Source organism: Nomascus leucogenys, chromosome 14, assembly GCF_006542625.1.
Source record: "Nomascus leucogenys isolate Asia chromosome 14, Asia_NLE_v1, whole genome shotgun sequence".
NCBI lineage: Eukaryota > Metazoa > Chordata > Mammalia > Primates > Hylobatidae > Nomascus > Nomascus leucogenys.
The window spans coordinates 27,830,032-27,851,565 of NC_044394.1; the positions used below are offsets into that span (position 1 = coordinate 27,830,032).

General features: G+C 36.4%; 1 protein-coding gene across 1 annotated transcript in view; it reads right to left on the bottom strand.

Annotated features, from left to right (window-relative positions):
* The window catches only part of WDPCP (WD repeat containing planar cell polarity effector), a 478,431-nt gene that overhangs the window by 137,826 nt on the left and 319,071 nt on the right, over positions 1-21,534 (bottom strand). The window contains exon 14 of the mRNA XM_003262443.4: positions 13,827-13,929. Coding sequence (XP_003262491.2) covers positions 13,827-13,929 — 103 coding nt within the window. The remainder of the gene's footprint in view (positions 1-13,826; positions 13,930-21,534) is intronic.

Genomic DNA, 21,534 nt, shown 5'->3' on the forward strand with positions numbered 1-21,534 from the left:
GGAGAGTTCTGTAGATGTCTATTAGGTCTGCTTGGTGCAGAGCTGAGTTCAATTCCTGGGTATCCTTGTTAACTTTCTGTCTCGTTGATCTGTCTAATGTTGACAGTGGGGTGTTAAAGTCTCCCATTATTATTGTGTGGGAGTCTAAGTCTCTTTGTAGGTCACTAAGGACTTGCTTTATGAATCTGGGTGCTCCTGTGTTGGGTGCATATATATTTAGGATAGTTAGCTCTTCTTGTTGAATTGATCCCTTTACCATTATGTAGTGGCCTTCTTTGTCTCTTTTGATCTTTGTTGGTTTAAAGTCTGTTTTATCCGCGACTAGGATTGCAACTCCTGCCTTTTTTTGTTTTCCATTTGCTTGGTAGATCTTCCTCCATCCCTTTATTTTGAGCCTATGTGTGTCTCTGCACATGAGATGGGTTTCTTGAATACAGCACACTGATGGGTCTTGCCTCTTTATCCAATTTGCCAGTCTGTGTCTTTTAATTGGAGCATTTAGTCCATTTACATTTAAAGTTAATATTGTTATGGGTGAATTGGATCCTGTCATTATGATGTTAGCTAGTTATTTTGCTCATTAGTTGATGCAGGTTCTTCCTAGCCTTGATGGTCTTTACAATTTGGCATGTTTTTGCACTGTCTGGTACCGGTTGTTCCTTTCCATGTTTAGTGCTTCCTTCAGGAGCTCTTTTAGGGCAGGCCTGGTGGTGACAAAATCTCTCGGCATTTGCTTGTCTGTAAAGGATTTTATTTCTCCTTCACTTATGAAGCTTAGTTTGGCTGGATATGAGATTCTGGGTTGAAAATTCTTTTCTTTAAGAATATTGAATATCGGCCCCCACTCTCTTCTGGCTTGTAGAGTTTCTGCCAAGAGATCAGCTGTTAGTCTGATGGGCTTCCCTTTGTTGGTAACCCAACCTTTCTCTCTGGCTGCCCTTAACATTTTTTCCTTCATTTCAACTTTGGTGAATCTGACAATTATGTGTCTTGGAGTTGCTCTTCTCGAGGAGTATCCTTGTGGCGTTCTTTGTATTTCCTGAATTTGAATGTTGGCCTGCCTTGCTAGATTGGGGAAGTTCTCCTGGATAATATCCTGCAGAGTGTTTTCCAACTTGGGTCCATTCTCCCCGTCACTTTCAGGTACACCAATCCGATGTAGATTTGGTCTTTTCACATAGTCCCATATTTCTTGGAGGCTTTGTTCGTTTCTTTTTATTCTTTTTTCTCTAAACTTCTCTTCTTGCTTCATTTCATTCATTTCATCTTCCATCACTGATACCCTTTCTTCCAGTTGATTGCATCGGCTACTGAGGCTTCTGCATTCGTCACGTAGCTCTCGTGCCTTGGTTTTCAGCTCCATCAGGTCCTTTAAGGACTTCTCTGCATGGTTATTCTAGTTATCCATTCGTCTAATTTTTTTTAAAAGCTTTTAACTTCTTTGCCATTTGTTCGAATTTCCTCCTGTAGCTCGGAGTAGTTTGATCGTCTGAAGCCTTCTTCTCTCAGCTCGTCAAAGTCATTCTCCGTCCAGCTTTGTTCCATTGCTGGTGAGGAGCTGCGTTCCTTTGGAGGAGGAGAGGTGCTTTGCTTTTTAGAGTTTCCAGTTTTTCTGCTCTGTTTTTTTCCCATCTTTGTGGTTTTATCTACCTTTGATCTTTGATGATGGTGATGTACAGATGGGTTTTTGGTGTGGATGTCCTTTCTGTTTGTCAGTTTTCCTTCTAACAGAAAGGACCCTCAGCTGCAGATCTGTTGGAGTTTTCTGGAGGTTCACTCCAGATCCTGTTTGCCTGGGTTATCTGCAGCGGTGGCTGCAGAACAGTGGATATTGGTGAACCGCAGATGCTGCTGCCTGATCGTTCCTCTGGAAGTTTTGTCTCAGAGGAGTACCCGGCTGTATGAGGTGTCAGTCCGCCCCTACTGGGGGGTGCCTCCCAGTTAGGCTACTCGGGAGTCTGGGACCCACTTGAGGAGATAGTCCGCCCGTTTTCAGATCTCAAGCTGCATGCTGGGAGAACCGCTGCTCTCTTCAAAGCTGTCAGAGAGGGACATTTAAGTCTGCAGAGGTTACTGCTGTCTTTTTGTTTGTCTGTGCCCTGCCCCCAGAGGTGGAGGCTACAGAGGCAGGCAGGCCTCCTTGAGTTGTGGTGGGCTCCACCCAGTTCGAGCTTCCCGGAGGCTTTGTTTCCCTAATCAAACGACTCTGCAATGGCGGGCGCCCGGAGTCCCCCAGCCTTGCTGCTGCCTTGCAGTTTGATCTCGGACTGCTGTGCTAGCAATCAGCAAGACTCCATGGGTGTAGGACCCTCCGAGCCAGGTGCGGGATATAATCTCCTGGTGTGCCGTTTTTAAGCGCGTTGGAAAAGCGCAGTATTAGGGTGGGAGGGACCCGATTTTCCAGGTACCGTCTGTCACCACTTTCTTTGACTAGGAAAGGGAATTCCCTGACCCCTGTGCTTCCTGGGTGAGGCGATGCCTCGCCCTGCTTTGGCTCGCACATAGTGCACTGCACCCACTGTCCTGAACCCACTCTCTGGCACTCCCCAGTGAGATGAACCCGGTACCTCAGTTGGAAATGCAGAAATCACCCATCTTCTGCGTCACTCATGCTGGGAGCTGTAGACCGGAGCTGTTCCTATTTGGCCATCTTGGCTCCTCCTCCACCTTTGTGTTTTAATTCAGGTTGATAATAATAAGTAGTGTTAAAAACTAAAATTATAATAATACTGGTTTTTATATTTGACTGCCCAGTCTTCCTGGACATATAATTCTTGGTTAATCTTTATTTTTTTTCTAGCACTTTAATTACACCTTCTGGCCTCCAAAGCTTCTGCTGAGAAGTCAGAATCCCTTATTATTGAGAATCCCTTGGATATTATGAGTTTATTCTCTCTTGCTGCTTGCAGATTCTCTTTCGACAATTTGATTATAAGGTGTCCTTTGGGTTGATTCTACTTGAAGTTCATTGAGCATCTTACATTTGTGGATCCATGTATTTCCTCAAATTTGGGAGGGTTTTGGTCATTATTTCTTCAAATCATCTTTCTGATCCTTTCTCTGTTCAATGAGCATCTTGGATTTGTGGATCCATGTATTTCCTGAAATTTGGGAGGGTTTTGGTCATTATTTCTTCACATAATCTTTCCGATCTTTTCTCTCTTCCCCTTCTGGGACTCTCATAATGTATATATTGGTATATTTGATGATGTCCCATAAACCTCATAGGCTTAGTTCACTTTTCGTAATTCTTCTTGGTCCTTAGAATTGATAATTTCAAATATTGTATCATAAAGTTGGCTGATTTTTTTTCTTCTGCCTACTCAAACCTTGAACTTCTCTAGTAAATTTTTAAATTCAGTTATTGGACTTTTCAGTTGCTTCAGAATTTGTTTGGTTCCTTTTTATAATTTTTCTTTTTTGATATTTTCATTTTGCTCTTATGTGTTTTTTTTTTTTAATATTCTTTAGTTCTTTGTATGGTGAACATATTTAAGGCAGCTGTTTTAAAGACTTTGCCTAGGTAGTAAGATGTCTGTGCTTTCTCAGGTTTGATTTCTACCAATTAATTTTGCTCCTTTGAATAGGCCATGTTTTCCTGTTTCTTTGTATGCCTTGTGGGGTGTGTGTGTGTGAAACTGGGCATTTGAAAAAACCATCTCTCCCGGACTTTGCAGACTAGCTGTGTGCTGGGACAGTCCCACTAATTAGCTAGGTTTGCTCTGAGCATAGGAATTGGCCTGAGGTAAAAGCATATGGTCTTCTCAGGTCTTTTCTGAAATGTGTGTTGACTGGGCCTGTGTGTGGCTTTCTCAATTCCCCTGTATACATGGCTGCTTTTGAATGCCTTAATTTCTTTAAGAAAATGGCCAGTTGCATGGCAACAGTGATGTCATCTTGAAGCAAAACTGACATGATGATGGATGTTTGACTCCTACATACCAAGGTGTTCTGCAGCAAGTTCTTTAGACAATACCTGTAGCATAGATAATCCCTAATAAGATGTTTTATCTAGCCTCTACAGTGATCATGGGTTTTGGCAATATAACGCCTCATGAGAATGCTTATTTAATCTCTCCAGTTTTGTCAAGAAAGTCTGAGACATCACCAGCTGCACGTGTCTTTACCTCTGATTTTTTATGTAACTGTGGGGTAACAAGGACAAAGGGCTTCCTATTCTGAAATTTTGCTGTATGTCACTCAGAGTGTGGAACTGAAAGAAGGAAGAGGCTGACGGGAGAGGAATTTTCCAGGTATGGTAGTCTTCCTTTATCCATGGGGTATATGTTCAAAGACCCCCAGTGAATGCTTGAAATAGATATTACCGAATCTGATGGCTGCCAATTCGAACACCTTTCTGTTTGTGTCTTTCACCTGCAAATTTAATGACTTCCATCATAGCTAAGCACTTATCACACAGTGTGGCTGTAACTTTTGCAGTTTGAGGTGCAACAGTACCACTCACGAATTTCTGTTTCCTTCTTCACAATGTCATGGATAGAGGATTCGTATGTAATGTACTATAGATCTTAGCAAGCTCAGCATATGATATATTTCCTTATTAAGTTGATAACTTTCACCTTTTTACTTACTGAGAGCACCATAAGGTGCATCTCTTTGGTATATCTGAATTGCCAGCATCACTACTCTTGTGCTTTGGAGTCATTATTAAGTAAAATACAGGTTGCTTGAATACAAGCAGTGCTACACCATTACGGTCCATCTTATAACCAAGATGGCTGCTAAATGACTTATGGGCAGGTGGCATATACAGTGTGGGTACACTGGACAAAGGGATTCACATCCTGGACAAAACAAAATAGGACAGTGTGAGATTTCATCACACTACTCAACAGTGCACGATTTAAAAATTATGAATTATTTATTTCTGGAATTTTCCATATAATATTTTTGGGCTGCGGTTGACTGCAGGTAATTGATACCACAGAAAGGAAATTAGCAGATAAGGGGAGACTACTATAATAACAGTATAAACATCTGAGTTCTTTACCTCAATTGAATGATTATTATTATTTTAATAGCTAGTACCATCATGCTAAGCCTATTAGCAAGGATAAAGATTTACAGCTGTGCAATTAAGCTATAAGTTTCCCCATGTGAATTATAAAAATCTCAAGTTCTATGAATTTATAGCTCTTGCCTGGAATGATGAGAAAGATGAGGGTTGTATGGTCAAAATTTTTGGAAATGTTAAGATAAATAGTTAAGTTTGTGATTTCTGAGAACATTTCATGTATACCAGAAATTTTTAAAGAAATTAGTTTGTCTTAATATATCCTTCAAGTATTTAGCCATATATATTTTATTTTACTGAGTGTTTTATGGCACTATTATATTAAGGAGTTCAATCTGGGAACTATGTCCATAGAAAACTGATTAGAATTGCTATAGAGCAGTGGCTCTCAATTTTTTGCAATTTATGGAGCATTTCCACTGTAACCTCATTTCACTGCCTATACAAAAAAGATCTCTCCAAAGTTTATAGAACTAAAGGCCTGCACCAAAAAGTTAGAAAGATCTCAAATTAACAATCTAACATCACACCTAGAGGAACTAGAAAAACAAGAATAAACTAACCCCAAAGATAGCAGAAGAAATGAAGTAACTAATATCAGAGCAGAACTAAATGAACTTGAGATCCAAAAATCCATAAAAAGAATGAACGAAACCAAAAGTTTATACTTTGAAAGGATAAACAGGTATGATAGACCACTTGTTTGATAACAAAGGAAAAAAGGATAATCTAAATAAGCACAATCAGAAATAACAAAGGTAATATTATCAATGATCCCACAGATATACAAAAGATCCTCAGAAACTAATACAAACATCTCAATGCACACAAACTAGAAAATGTAGAGGAAATAGATAAATTCCTGGAAAAACACAACCTCCCAAGATTCAGCCAGAAAGAAAGTGAAACCCTGAACAGAACAATAAACAAGTTATCAAATTCAATCAATAATAAAAAGCCTGCCCTTTTTTTTTTTTTTTTTGAGATGGAGTCTCGCTCTGTTGTCGAGGCTGGAGTACAGTGGCATGATCTCGGCTCACTGCAATCTCCGCCTCCTAGGTTCATGCCATTCTCCTGCCTCAGCCTCCCAGGTAGCTGGGACTACAGTCACTCACCATCATACCTGGCTAATTTTTTGTATTTTTAGTAGAGACGGGGTTTCACCGTGTTAGCCAGGATGGTCTCGATCTCCTGACCTCATGATCTGCCCGCCTCGGCCTCCCAAAGTGCTGGGATTACAGGGGTGAGCCATCGTGCCTGGCCAGAAAGCCTACCAATTTTAAAAAAGCCCCAGACCAGACGGATTTGCAGCTGAATTATACTAGATGTACAAAGAAGAACTTGTACCAATCCTACTAAAACTATTCCAAAAATCAGGTAGGAGGGAACTCCTTCATAACTCATCCTATGAAGCCAGAACCACCCTGATACCAAAACCTGGCAAAGTCACAATGAAAAAAGAAAACCACAGGCCAATATGCCTGATGAACATATATGCAAAAATCCTCAACAAAATTCTAACACATCGAATCCAGCAGCAAATCAGAAATTTAATTCACCATGATCAAGCAGGCTTTATTCCTGGGATGCAAGGTTGGTTCAACATATGCAGATCAATAAGCATGATTCACCACATGAATAGAATTAAAAACAAAAAGCATATGATCATCTCAATAGACATGGGAAAAGCCTTTGATAAAATCCAACATCCTTCTTGATGAAAAACCCTCAACAAGCTAGGCATAGAAGGAACAGACCTCAAAGTAAGGGCCATCTATGACAAACCCATAGCCAACATCATACTGAATGGCAAAAGCTGGAAGCATTCCCCTTAAGTACAGGAATAAGACAAAGATGCCCACACTCATCATTCCTGTTCAAGAAAGTACTGGAAGTCCTAGCCACAGAAATCAGGAGAAGACAAAGAAATGAAAGGCATCCAAATAGGAAAAGATTATCTCTCTTTGCTGATGATATGATTCTGTACATAGAAAACCCTAACGACTTCACCAGAAGACTCCTAGACCTGATAAGAAAACCCTAAAGACTTCACCAGAAGACTCCTAGACCTGATAAATGACTTCTGTAAAGTTTTGGATACAAAAATCAACAGAAAAATCAGTGCCATTCTATATACCAATAACGTTCAAGCTGAAAGCCAAGTCAAGAACATAATCCCACTTACAATATCCATATACAAACAAAATAAAATAAATAGGAATACACCTAACCAACGAAGTGAATGAACTACAAAGTACCGCTGAAAGAAATCACAGATGACATAAACAAACGGAAAAACTTCCACGTGCATGGATTGGAAGAATCAGTATCATTAAAATGTCCATACTGCCCAAAGCAATCTATGGATTCAACTCTGTATCTATCAAACTACCAAGGTCATTTTTCATAGAAATAGAACAAAAACCATTCTAAAATTCATATGGAACCAAAGAGCCCAGATAACCAAAGCAATCCTAAGCATGAAGAACAGAGCTGGAGGGATCACCATTACCCAACTTTAAACTATACTACAAGTCTGCAGTAACCAAAACAACATGGTACTAGTACAAAAACAGACACAGAGACCAATGTAACAAAATAGAGAACACTGAAATAAAGCCACACACCTACAGGCATCTGATCTTTGACAGTCAAGAAAAGAAGTTGGGAAAGGACTCCCTATCCAATAAATGGTGCTGGAATAGCTTGCTAGCCATATCTTTTCACCATATACAAAAAATAACTTAAGATTAATTAAATAATTAAATGTATGACCTCATACCATATAAGCATCCTAGAAGAAAACCTAGGAAATGTCCTTCTGGACATTGGCCTTGGTAAAAAATTTATGATTAAGTCCTCAAAAATGAATGCAACAATAACAAAAATTGACAAGTGGGGCCCAATGAAACCAAAGAGCTTCTGCACATCAAAAAAACTCTCAACAAAGTAAACAGACGGCCTACAGAATGGGAGAAAATATTTGTAAATTATGCTATGCATTTAACAAAGGACTAATAAGCAGAATCTATGAAGAACTTAAAATCAACAAGATAAAAACAAACAAATAAGACCATTAAAAAGCCTGCAAATGCCATGAACAATCATTACTCAAAAGCAGACATACAAGCAGTCAGCAAACATGAAAAAATGCTCAATGTCACTAATCAAAGAGATGCAGATCAAAACCACAATGAGATACCATCTCACACCAGTCAGAATGGCTTTTGTTAAAAAGTCAGAAAATAACATATGCTGTGAGGTTGTGGAGAAAAGGGAATGCTTATACACTGCTGGTAGGAATGTAAATTAATTCAGCCACTGTGGAAAACAGTCTGGAGATTTCTCAAAAACTGAGAATTATCATTCAACCCGTTGATCCCATTTCTGGGTATATACCCAAAGGAAAATAAATTGTTTTGCCAAAAAGACACATGCACTTGTATGTTCATCACAGCACTACTCACAATAGCAAAGACATGGAATCAACCTAGGAACCCATCAATGATAGACTGAATAAAGAAAATGTAGTATATATATACCATGGAAAACTATACAGCCATAAAAAAGACTGAAATCACATCCTTTGCAGCAACATAGTTGTAGCTGGAAGCCATTATTGTAAGTGAATTAACTCAGGAATAGAAAACCAAATACCACATATTCTCATATGTAAGTGGGAGTAAAGTATTAGGTACAAATGGACATAAAGATGGGAATAATAAACACTGGGGACTAACAGAAGGGCAAGGAAAAACTACTTCTTGGGTACTATTGCTTACTACCTGGGTGATGGGGATCATTCATACCTCAAATCTTAGCATCATGTAATATACCCATGTAACAAACCTGCACATATGCCCCCTGAATCTAAAATAAAAGTTGAAATTACTAAAGAAAAAAGCTTCTAAAAAATTCACCAATAGAGTAGTTTCTCCTTTAGAGATAATTTGGGAGGACCAAATAAGGTAATGTTTGTTACAGTACTTAACATAGGACACTATATGAATATAAACTTTGAAAATTAAACTTTTAAAGATAATTATATATTAATATGCAGTTCTAAGAAATAATGGAGAGGTCCCACGTCTCTTTTATCCAGTTTCTTCAAATGATAATATTTTACAAAAATTTAATACAATGTTACAACCAAAATATTCACATTAATACAGTCAAGATTAATGTAAAATTTTTAAGTTGTAGGAAGTGTTACATATGCCATATATAAATAGCTGGATCATAAAGTACTATTACATGTTCAAATGCATCCTTTCTAGAATGTTTGACATTTAGGCATTAGGTCAAAATAATCTAGATATCAAAACTAGGCAGAGATATTGAAGCAAAACCATGAGTCTGTAAGACTGATCCCTCATGAATGTAAATGCCAACATTTAAAAATAGTACATGAAATGCAGGAATATGTAAAAATACATCATCACAATTAAGAAGTATTTATTCTGGAATGTAAGGTTAGTCTGCCATTTGAAAATCAATGCAATTCACTATATTAATAGAACAAAGGAGAAAGATCATGATAATCTTGATAGGCACAGGAAAAGTATTCGATGAAATTCAGTACCTATTCGTGATAGAAACTCTTAGCAAACTAGTTACTGAAGGGAACTTTATTAATATGAATAAAAGGCCTATTAAAAACCTGGGGAAAACTTTATGCTAACTGGTGAATTATTATAAGCTTTCCCTAAGAATGAAGAAATAGAAAATAATGCCGGTCACAACTTCTACTTATCTTTATACTAGAGCTTCTAGTCAGTACAATAATAAGGAAAGAGAAGTAAAAGGCATAAGAACTAAAAAGGAAGGAATTAAAATGTCCTTATTTGCTGATATTGTTTGGATGTTTGTCCCCTCCAACTCTCATATTGAAATGTAATCCCCCATGTTGGAGGTAGGGCCTCATGGGAGGTGTTTGGGTCATGAAGGCAGATCCCTCTTACATGGCTTGGTGCCCTCCCCATGGTAAGAAGTGAGTTCTTGCTGTTAGTTCACATGAGAGCTAGTTGTTTAAAGGAGCCTGGGTCCTCCTCCTCTCTCTGTTTCTTCCTCTCTTACCATGTGATATGGCATCTCCCCCTCTACCTTCTACCACGATTTGAAGCTTCCTGAGGCCTCACCAGGTGCAGATGCCAGCACCATACTTCTCATATAGCCTGAAGAACCTTGAACCAAAATAAACCTTTTTTCTTCATAAATTACTCAGTCTCAGGTATTCCTTTATAGCAACGCAAAGAGACTAACACATTTCCAGACGACATGATTTGGATGCAGAAAATTCAAAAGAATTTACTATTGGCATTAATAAGCAAATTTATCACTTATTGCTGGATATAAGGTCAATATATACAATAGTCAATTGTATATATATCAGAAATAAAACAGAAAATGAAATTTAAAAATAAGATTACCACATACAAAGGAGAAAAAGAAATACTTAAATCTAAAGGAAGATGTGGAAGACCACCACTATGAAAACTACAAAACATTTTTTATAAGAAATAGAGAAGACCTAAATAAATGGAGGGATAGATCATATTCATGGATTGGAAAACAATATTATAAAGAAATAAATTCAGCGCAAATGTATCTATGAATTAAATGAGATTCTAACCAGAATTTCAGCCCCCGCTGTTTTTTTTTTTTTTTCCTTGAGTCAGGGTATAAGCTGATTTTGAGATTTATATGGAAGGATAGCCAAGTCTATCTTAAAGAACAAAGCTGGGCAATTTGCACTACTAAATAATAACATTGACAGCCAGAGTTGCTTAAAGCAGTGAGATATTTGTGCAAGTATAGACAAACAGAGTAATAAAATAGAACATGGTCCAGAAACAGCCTAAATATTATACTGTCACATATACAAAATTACAATACCTTTTCCACCGGAATGGCTAAAATGAAAAAGAGAGACAATATCAAGCATCAGTGAGGATGGCCAAAGCTGGAACTCTTACGTACTGCTGGTGAGAAGGGAAATTGTTAACAACTACTTTGGAAAACTGGAAGTAGTTACTAAGGCTGCATATTCTATGTCACAGTCTAACTTCTAAGCACAGTCAAACAGATCTGTGTACCTATGTCCGTTAAAAGACATACACAAGAATGTTCATAGCAACACTATTCACATTAGCCCCAAACTTGAAACAACCCAAATATCCATCTAAAGTAGAATAAATTGAAGTACATTCATGCATTGGAATATTGTCATACAGCAATAAGAGTGGAAGAATTATAACTATATGCAACAATATGAAAGATTCTCAGATTTGTAATGTTGAATAAAAGGAGCCAAATACAAAAGAATATAGGTATGAATCCATTTACGTTTGAAAAAAGGCAAAATTAGTCTATAATGTTACAAATCTAGACAGTTGGGCTGAGATTATAGCATCTTGAAGTGGGTATAGGAAGGCTTCTGGGGTCCCGGTAACATATGTTACTTCGTCAGGATACTGTTTACAAGGATGTGTTCACTTTGTGAAATTCATTGAGTCACATGCTTATGTTTTGTGCACTTTTCTGTATGCATGTTAGACTTCAATAAAAAATTTTAAAAATTACCAAATTGTTCAGATTATCATCATCCAGCTTTTCCTTTGGCGCCTCTTGCTTTTAACTATGGTGACAGTATTTATGTCTGATGCTTTTTTACAGACTTTCCCATGTAAATGGAACTACTCTTTCACTATCTTACATAATTTGGCTCCTTGCTTGCATCAGAGAACCACTTTGAAAGCCAAAAATTTAATAACTTTCAGCTTTGGGATAAGTTTAAGAGAATAATTGAATTAAATTGAGGGAATTTGAGAGAAAATTAGCTTTCCCCAGCATGATGTGGGCTGCAAAAAAGAAGTAGGTAGAGACCATGACGAGGAAACAAGAAATTCTTTGTTAATTCCATTTGGAATTATGAGTGAGAATCACCCAGTTTTCTGCAGCAAAACTAGAGTAGAACATTCACATAATGGGGCAACCTCTTGAAAGTTACTGATGTTATTTAATAGTATCTTTGTCAAAACACAGTAATCTAGGTCAAAGGCTAAGGCCTGAGACAAGGCTGAGAAAAGGGAAGTCACAGGGTATCAGTGAAAATATATTTGCTAGAAATGACGCAGGGCTCAAAGTGGGTACACTAAGCTTTCTGGCTAGGAATTATCAGCTGGCCACAGTAACCTCATCAGAGAATACACAGGAAATGAGATGCATTTTGGTGAATTGGGGAGTTTCTTCATTTTGCTGAAATTTTGTGATAATCTCTTCACATTCTCTTTCACTCTTACTAGTTTTAAATAGCTTTAAAATGCAAAGATGGTCCTCATTATATCTGATACCCTGGAAGAAAAGGCAGGGTACAGGACAACTAAGGAAAATTCCCAGAAAATTGGCTATGACTTAACTTCCTGCTTTGTTTTCCTAAATGGCTAGAGGGATAGGGATGGAGGGTATTTCCCCATCATATAACATCATCATTCCTCTAAACATGGTATGCTTTCATCATTTAGTTAGAAGTGACTTCTCATAGCAAATATAAATTGTACTTACTTCACAGAGTTGTGCTGAAAATTAGTTATCTGTAACTTAACATTCAATAAATATTAGGTGCTATTATTAGTAGTAGTACACACATTAATATCCCTCCCTGGAAAGTAACAAGATATAGTCATAGGTCAATTACAGTTATTCTTATCCAATACTGCATTAATAGTGAGTATTCCTTATCCATTAGAAACGGAGATATGAAAGTGGTCTAATCAATTTGGAACTCTTTCAGGATGGGGGAAGGAGAATGGAATTATCTTGCTAGTACCTGTCAGCCCTGGTATTCAAGTTTAGAGCTACCCTGCTGGAATGGCTTTGAGTCCTTCAGTACCACCTTGAAGATTAGATCTATGTGGTGGCATCAGAGAGAAGCTGACAGTTGGTCCCTTTGGCTGCAAACAGCATTACAAAAACAAAGCACAAGATCTGTCAATGGAGAGGCTTGTATAAGATTTTTCAAGCACTTACAAAGTGGAAATCTTTTTAAAACTTATTTGTTTCAGAGGAGTTCCACAGAAAAATGAATTCTAGTACAATCCTGAGGGTTCTTTGCCTAATTTAAGAATAATGAATACTCAGGAAGAAAAGGAATTGGATTTCTAAGTATCAATATTGCTCAATTTAGCAGCATTAGATAAACTGAGTTAAAAAAAAGATGTTAGTGTTGATATTACAATACTTTTTATAAACTTTCATTTTTTTATGTTATAAAATTTAAATGGACTTTTAAATTCATTCTAAGGCTTCTGATCTGTCTTCTTCAGAATACTACGGTTTAAAATGATTCTAGCAGCTTCTAAACAAAAACAATCACCCATCAAACCCAAAATCTCATATGAAATACTTTGCCTGATATAGGAGAGAATTCTTTTGAGAAATGACATGTCTATGTATAAATAAAGGATTATATAAATTTCTGCACTGGTTAATTTTAGTAACAGCACTATGATAATACTAAGCTCTTTCTCCCAAAATCTTATGAAAAGAATATACTTTCGACTTTTTGCTAAATGATAACTATAGTAATCACTGATTAGAAATTTTCACATAAACACAATTCCAACTTGTGTATCAACATTGTGCTGTTTGTCAAGGCTTAATTCTTCTTTTTATAAGGCACTGTCTTTACAAACAAAGTAATTCAAATTAACCAACCATGTCCTCCAAACATAAATAGAAATGATACTATTGATTAAAATAAAAAGCACTTAAAAATAGCATTAATTCTTACCAACCCCAGAGGTTATTGATTCTGCATCAATGTCACTAGCTCTTTTTCTTGCCACTTCAGCTAGTGCCAATTCACCTTTATCTAGTGCAAGGTAATGAACATCCTGAGGAAATAAAGCAAAATAAAAGATTGATTCAAAATTAATCTTGCTCAAGTTACAAAGAGGATTTTGAAGGAAACTTATTGTCCAGATTACAAAATAGAAACAGTTTGTAAATATTCTTTTCTGTATTTTAAGTTTCTTAGTTTTCTAGTATAAGCAAATTTTTCTGAATTGGAGATCACAGCTATAACTAAAGGCAAGTATTTAAATAAATTATTTTAAGCTGTGAGGAAAAATACAAGTTTTTAATAAAGTGTTTGACATAGTTCTGTCAGGGAATAAAAATGTTAATTGCTGTTTTTCTTTGGTAAGACATTAATATCCAAGGGTGTGTCTTCAAATTTTAATTGTATATTATGCTAAGCACGACAAAAGGGATACTAAACAGATTTGTTGCTGCATCTGGCATATATTTGTTATTATTAATATTACTAGTATTTTGAACCCAAATAATTAGTACCGACTAAGTGCTGGGCACTGTTTTGGAGTATGGCGATCAATTATAATACCATATCTCAAAAAGCTGTATGCCCAGTGGGGAGAGAGACCACTGTAAACCAGTAGTTAATTACAAAAAGGTATGGTAGATTTTATAGCACATATGTGCAGAGTGCTATGGAGCCAAAGAGGAGGAACTGATCTCTGATGGTAGTCTTGAAGGGTGAATAAGAGTTACTGTAAGAGAAGGAAAATGGAGAAAAGGTGACAGGGAATGAATGACATCTGCTACAGATATGCAGAGAAGCTTGAGAAAACACAACTCTCTCAGACAATGGCAGATCTTTCGATATGGAAGGAGTGTTGGATATGTGGGAGAAAACAGTGAAAAGTAATACTGAACAAGTGGAGTCACTAAAACGGATTTAGATCTCTTTTTGCTATGCAGAATGATTGTTGGAATGAAAATTTTATTGAAATAAAAATGGGAAAAGAATATGAACAACAAGTTTACAGTGAAGAAATAAATATAAATGGCTTATCATTAAAAGATATGTGACCTTATGCAAATAAATGCAAGCTGAAAAATGTAATTTCAAATTGGATAAATCTTTAAAAGTAAATAATAATTACGGGTTGCAAAGTTTTGGGAAAACAGGCATGTAACACTTACTGGGAATATAATTGGTTAAGACTTTATTTATTTATTTATTTATTTTTTGAGACAGAGTCTCACTCTGTTGCCAGGCTGGAGTACAGTGGCATGATCTTGGCTCACGGAAACCTCTGCCTCTCCAGTTCAAGTGATTCCCTTGCCTCTGCCTCTTGAGTAGCTGGGATTACAGGTACGCACCACCACGCCTGGCTAACTTTTGTATTTTTAGTAGAGACGGGGTTTCACCATGATGATCAGGCTGGTCTCGAACTCCTAACCTTGTGATCTGCCCGCCTCGGCCTCTGAAAGTGCTGGGATTACAGGCGTGAGCCACCACACCGGCAGGTTAAGACTTTATAGAGCCAAGGATCAGTAACCTATGGCCCATGGGCCAAATCTAGCCTGCTTTTGATACAGTCCTCAAGTTAAGAATGGTTTTTACATTTTTAATGGTTGGAAGAACTGTGCTCAATCACTGCTATGGAATGCTGAGTGGCTTTGAAATTAGCTTTTGCTGCAGATTTGAAAAGGTTTCAAGCTAAAGTTACAATGTAAAACAGTGCTTATATGTGAAACATACTGTGATAAAGTCATTTCATTTCAACGAGAACATTGTTTGAATTGCAAGTAATGTCAGGCTGCATCACATACTTCCTGCACTGTCGAAAGGTTTTTTTTTCCTGTTTTTTTTTTTTTTTTAATCTCCATTCCTACACAAATTTTCAGCAATATATTTTCTGATTTCAAACTACAGCAGTGTTTTTCAGACCTTGATGCAAGTGCAAAGGAAATTTACATATTCCAAAATCCATTTAACTGTGCAATTGAGGAACTTTAATTGGAAGTGATTTGCAATGTAATGACATGCTAAAAGGCATTCTAGCCTTTTAGCTAATAGAATTCTAAAAATGCCTGCCAGTCTGTTGAATATACTCAATTAAAAGCATATACTCATGGATTGATATCAGTATTTGGCAGTACTTACATATGTGGAAAGACATTTTCGAAGGTGAAATATGTAAAATCTCATTGTAGATAAGCATTAACAGATGAACGTTAGCTAAAGATTTTGATGATAGGAAACACCAGCTTTCAAACCCAATTAAGTGAAATGTTACCTCCTCTGAAAAGGATTCCATTCTTCACATATGTAGAGCTATATCACAAAAATTGTCCTCTTTTAATTCCATCAATAAAGATTTATGGAAATTTTCTGTCTTATTATATAAGTACCTATATGATAACTTCAGTTTTGCCTCTTGGCTCACAAATCTGTAATATTTGCTATCTGGCCCTTTGTAGAGAAAGTTTGCTGGCCCTGTATTTTAACAATATATCATAATTTAAAATATACTTTTGGTAAATCTTCCTAAGGAAATGATGGGACAGTGTCCAAGATTGGTAATTAAAGCATTGTTTATAACAGTGAAAAACTGGGGGCAACTAAAATGTACAATCAAAATAATCATGTGGTTTTTAATTTTTAATCCAAGAATAGCATGATACTTTCATAATAGATCCTTATATTCAGAGAAGAATTTGGTAAGTTGAAAATAATATACTTTTTTCAACTTTGCTAATATTTAAGATTTTTACATCTATGCTCTTAAGAATAGTCTGTGACTTTGTTTACTTGGACTGCCCTTGACTGGTATCAAGACTACACTGGCCTTATAAAATGAGTTAGGTGGCTTTCCCTGTTTTCTGTTCTTTGATAAAATTTGTATTTATTATTGAAAGCAAAAAATATGCAATACATTTGAGAAGACATTACCAACCATTACTAAAGAACACAAATGAACATCTGATTAAAATACAGACATACACATGCTTATATTTAAGAAGACCATACATTTATAAAGATTTCAATTCTGACCCCATATATCCTGTAAAACTCAGTGGAGTTCTAATCAAAATCCCCTCAACTTGATAAATTGATCTTAAAATTAATAGGTCAAAACAAATGGTCAAGAATATCTAAAACTTATTCTAGTTAATTTTAAAACTATAGAACACTGATATACAGCCATATAAACAACAACAAAAAAGAAACAAGAAACATACCCATATATAGATGGTTCTATTTGTGGTACTATTATGAGTACTTTATGTTTAGAAGTAAGTGTGGGCTATAAGATCTGTGGTCAACAAATGATTTCTGGAACATTTTCTGTCTCTTATTTTTGCATTCTTCCTTAATTCTCTGATTTCTCCCCTGTATTTTAAAAAAAGTTCTAGGGAATTGGGGTCATCGATTTGAAGAGGGCAAATTAAAACAAAAATAAAAGAGATTGTGTTTTACTTTGCCCAGGCTAGATTCAAACTCCTGGGCTCCAGTGAACCTTCTGCTTCAGTCTCCTGAGTAGGTGGGACTACAGGTACTGGCTAAGAGGGCAAACATTAATAGTTCTTAAATTGATATTGTATCTCTCCCATGAAAGTCTTAATTTCATAATCTGTTTGGAAACGTACTATGCAGTCCATGTATTTGCTGATTCACTTGTGGACCTCCTCATTATTCATATATTTGAATGTGGACTTAAGCAAAATGCATTCAAGAGTATATCTCTGTAATTCCATGCCCCTGAGGTCTGACAGAGTTAATTAAGCTTTAGGATCTGGTGAAAGACATATCTAGTATCTATATTGCCTCTTGAGTGGCTATCTTCTGACTTCGTTTAATAATTTTTGATAGATTTAGCCTAGGAATTTAGTTTAAATGTTGGATTTACACAATTAAATGCTATGATATGAATGTCCCACCAAAACACATGTTGAAACTTAATTGCCAATGCAATGGTATTGGAAGGTGGGGCCCTTAAGAGAGGATTAGGTCATGAGGGCTTTGCCATCATGAACAGATTAATGCTGTTATCACAGGAATGGGTTAGTTATCAAAAGAATGGGTTTGTTGTAAAAGTGAATTTGGCCCAATTTCCTTTCTCTGTCTCATGTGTTTACTCTGCCTTCCACCCTTCACCATGGGATCACTCTTACCAGATCCCAGCACCATGCTCTCGGACTTCCCAGGCTCTAGAGCTGTTAACTGAATAAATCTGTTTTCTTTATAAATTACCCAGTCTATGGTATGCTGTTGTAGCAGCAGAAAACGGATTAAGACAACAAATGTCTGGGAAATGGTCATAGTCTAAATGAATCAAGAAAATAAAACCCACTTGGCTGTATATTTCATTTTTATGTCCTTTACCTGAGTAGGCTAGCACATACAGGAATAATGGACATGGAGTAAAGCTCATTGAGACTAATGCTAAGGTACTGTTAAGTCTAAATATACTGAAGAAATTGCAAACAAGTGGCCACCAGCAGGGTAGTCATACTCACTGTAACATTAGTTTTAATCAACAGATATTAGCTAATCAAAAATCATTCCACAAATAACTATGCAATGTTTACTATGTGCCAGATACAGAGATGAATTTTCCATGAAGCTAATGAAGCTTAAGCTTCATTACCTCTTACTTGTAGAAGCCCTTTCTGGTATCTAATTTTGTATCTGAAAATGTAAATCCTTTTTCTTAAAAAAAAATTCCTCAAATTATATCAGCTTCAGGCTCTGTAAAACATGGATGTACCCCTGGCCAGATGCCTAGCTGTCATGGTTCTAACAGACTAGTGGACTATTTACTATATGCTACTTGTTTAGAATCACTTGTCTGGAAGACCCAACTATATGCTGTGTACAAGAGGCTCACTTCACCTCTGAGGAAACACAGACTGAAAGTAAATGGATGGGAAAAAGATATTCCATTCAAATAGAAACGGAAAGATTGGAGATGGCTATACTTCCATCAGACAAGATATACTTTTAGTAAAAAGGCTGGGCGCGGTGGCTCATGCCTGTAATCCCAGCACTTTGGGAGGCTGAGGCGGGTGGATCACGAGGTCAGGAGATCGAGACCATCCCAGCTAACATGGTGAAACCCCGCTTGAAAAGAGAAAAAGGTCATCTTATAGTGATAAAGGGTTCAGTTCATCAAGAAGTTATAACAGTGGTAAATATATTTGCATTCAACACTGGAGCCCATGAATATATGAAGCAAATATTAATAAGTTTGAAGGGAGAGAGAGATTGCAATACAATAATAGTAGTAGACTTCATTACCCCCACTTTCAACACTGGATCATCTAAAGAGAAAATCAATGAGGAGACATCAATTTAAACTACAATTTAAAAAATGGACCTAACATATTTTATAGCATCAGCATCCAACAGAAACAGAATATAAATTCTTTTCAAGTGTACATTGAACATTCTTCAGAACATATGATATGCTGGGCCACAAAACAAGTCTTAACAAATTTAGGAAGACTGAAATCATACATTTTCTGACCACGATGGCATGAAACTATAAATCAGTAACAGGAACAATCTTGGAAAAGTCACAAACATGTATAAATGAAGCATCTTTCTGAACAACCAATTGGCTAAAGATAAAATTTAAAAATACCTTGCGACAAACAAAAATGAAAACACAATATACCAAAATGTATAAGATGCAGCAAAAGTAGTCCTAAGAGAGTATGTAGTAAAAAGTGCCTACTTCAGAAAAGAATATCTCAAATAAACAATCTAACATTACACCTCAAGGAACTAGAAAAAGAAGAATAAGCCCAAACTTGGAAGGAAATAATAAAGAGAAAAAAGAAACAAAATAGATACTAGAAAAATAACAGAAGAGATCAAGAAAACTAAAAGTTGGTTTTTGAAAAGATAAACAAAACTGATTAAACTTTTGGTAAACTAACAAAGAAAAAAGAGAAGATTCAAATAAAATCAGAAATGAAAGAGGAGACATTATAACAGTATACCACAGAAATACAAAGAATCACAACGTACTACTACTACTATGAACAACTGTATACCAACAACTTGGATAACCTAGAAGAAATGAATGAGCTCCAAGAAACATGCAGTCTACTAAGTCAGGAAAGAAAGAAATAGAAAATCTGAACAGACCAATAATGAGAAAGGAGACTGAATAAATAATGAAAAAGAAAAGCCTGGAATCTGATGGTTTCACTACTGAATTATACCAAACACTGAAAGAAAAAGTAAAACCAATCCTTCTCAAGCCCTTCCAACAAACTGAAGAGGACGTACTTCCAAACTCACTATGAGGCCAGCATTACCCTGATACCAAAGCCAGACAAAGACATTACAATAAAAGAAAATTACAGCCCCATGTCCCTGATGAACATAGATGCAAAAATCCTCAACAAAATACTATCAAACAAAATTCAGTGGCACATTAAAAAAGATCATTCACCATGATGAAGTGGTATTTATTCCAGAAATGCAAGTATGGTTCAACATATATAAATCAATAAGTGTGATACACTGTATTAACAAGATGAAGGACAAAGACTGCATGACCATCTCAATAGATGCAGAAAAATCACCTGACAAAATTCAACATCTGGTCATGATAAAAACTCAAAAAAATGTGGAAGGAATATACCTCAACACAATAAAGGCCATATGTGATAAGCCCACAGCCAACATCATACTCATTTGTGAAAAGTTGTAAGTTTTTCCTCTAAGATCAGGAATAAGATAAGGATACCTACTCTTATCACTTCTATTCAGCACAGCACTGGAAATCCTAGCCAGTGCAATTATACATGGAAAAGAAATAAAAAGTATCCTTATAGGAAAGGAAGATGTGAAATTCTGTTTGCTGATGACACAATCTTACATACAGAAAAAACAAAAAATAGTTCAAACTGATAAATTTGCAGGTTGCAAAACCAAATTTAGTTGATTTTGCAGCTTATAAAATCAGTAAAGTTGCAGGTTATAAAATCAACATACAAAAACTTATCCAAAAAATAAATTAAGAAAACAATTCCATTGATACTAGCACCAAAAAAGAAAATACATAGGAGCAAATTTAACCAAACAGATGAAAAACCTATACACTGAAAACTATAAAACATTGATGAAAGAAATTAAAGAAGACACAAATAAATGGAAAGATATCGGTTGGGCACGGTGGCTCATGCCTGTAATCCCAGCACTTTGGGACGCCGAGGCGGGTGGATCACGAGGTCAGGAGTTCAAGACCAGCCTGGCCAAGATGGTGAAACCCCATCCCTACTAAAAATACAAAAATTAGCTGGGTGTGGTGGCAGGCACCTGTAATCTCAGCTACTCAGGAGACTGAGGCAGGAGAGTCATTTGAACTCGGGGGGTGGAGGTGGCAGTGAGTCAAGATCACTCCACTACACTCTAGCCTGGGCAACAGAGTGAGACTCCATCTCGATAAATAAATAAATAAATAAATAAATAAATAAAATTAAAAAAATAAATGGAAAGATATCCCATATTCATGGATTAGTAGAAACAATAGTGTTACAATGTTCACACTACCCAAAGTAATGTACTAATTCAATGCAATTCCTATCAAAATTCCAATGTCATTTTTTTAGCAAAATAGAAAAAACAGTCCTAAAATTAATATGGAACCAGATAATACCCTAGAGAGCCAACA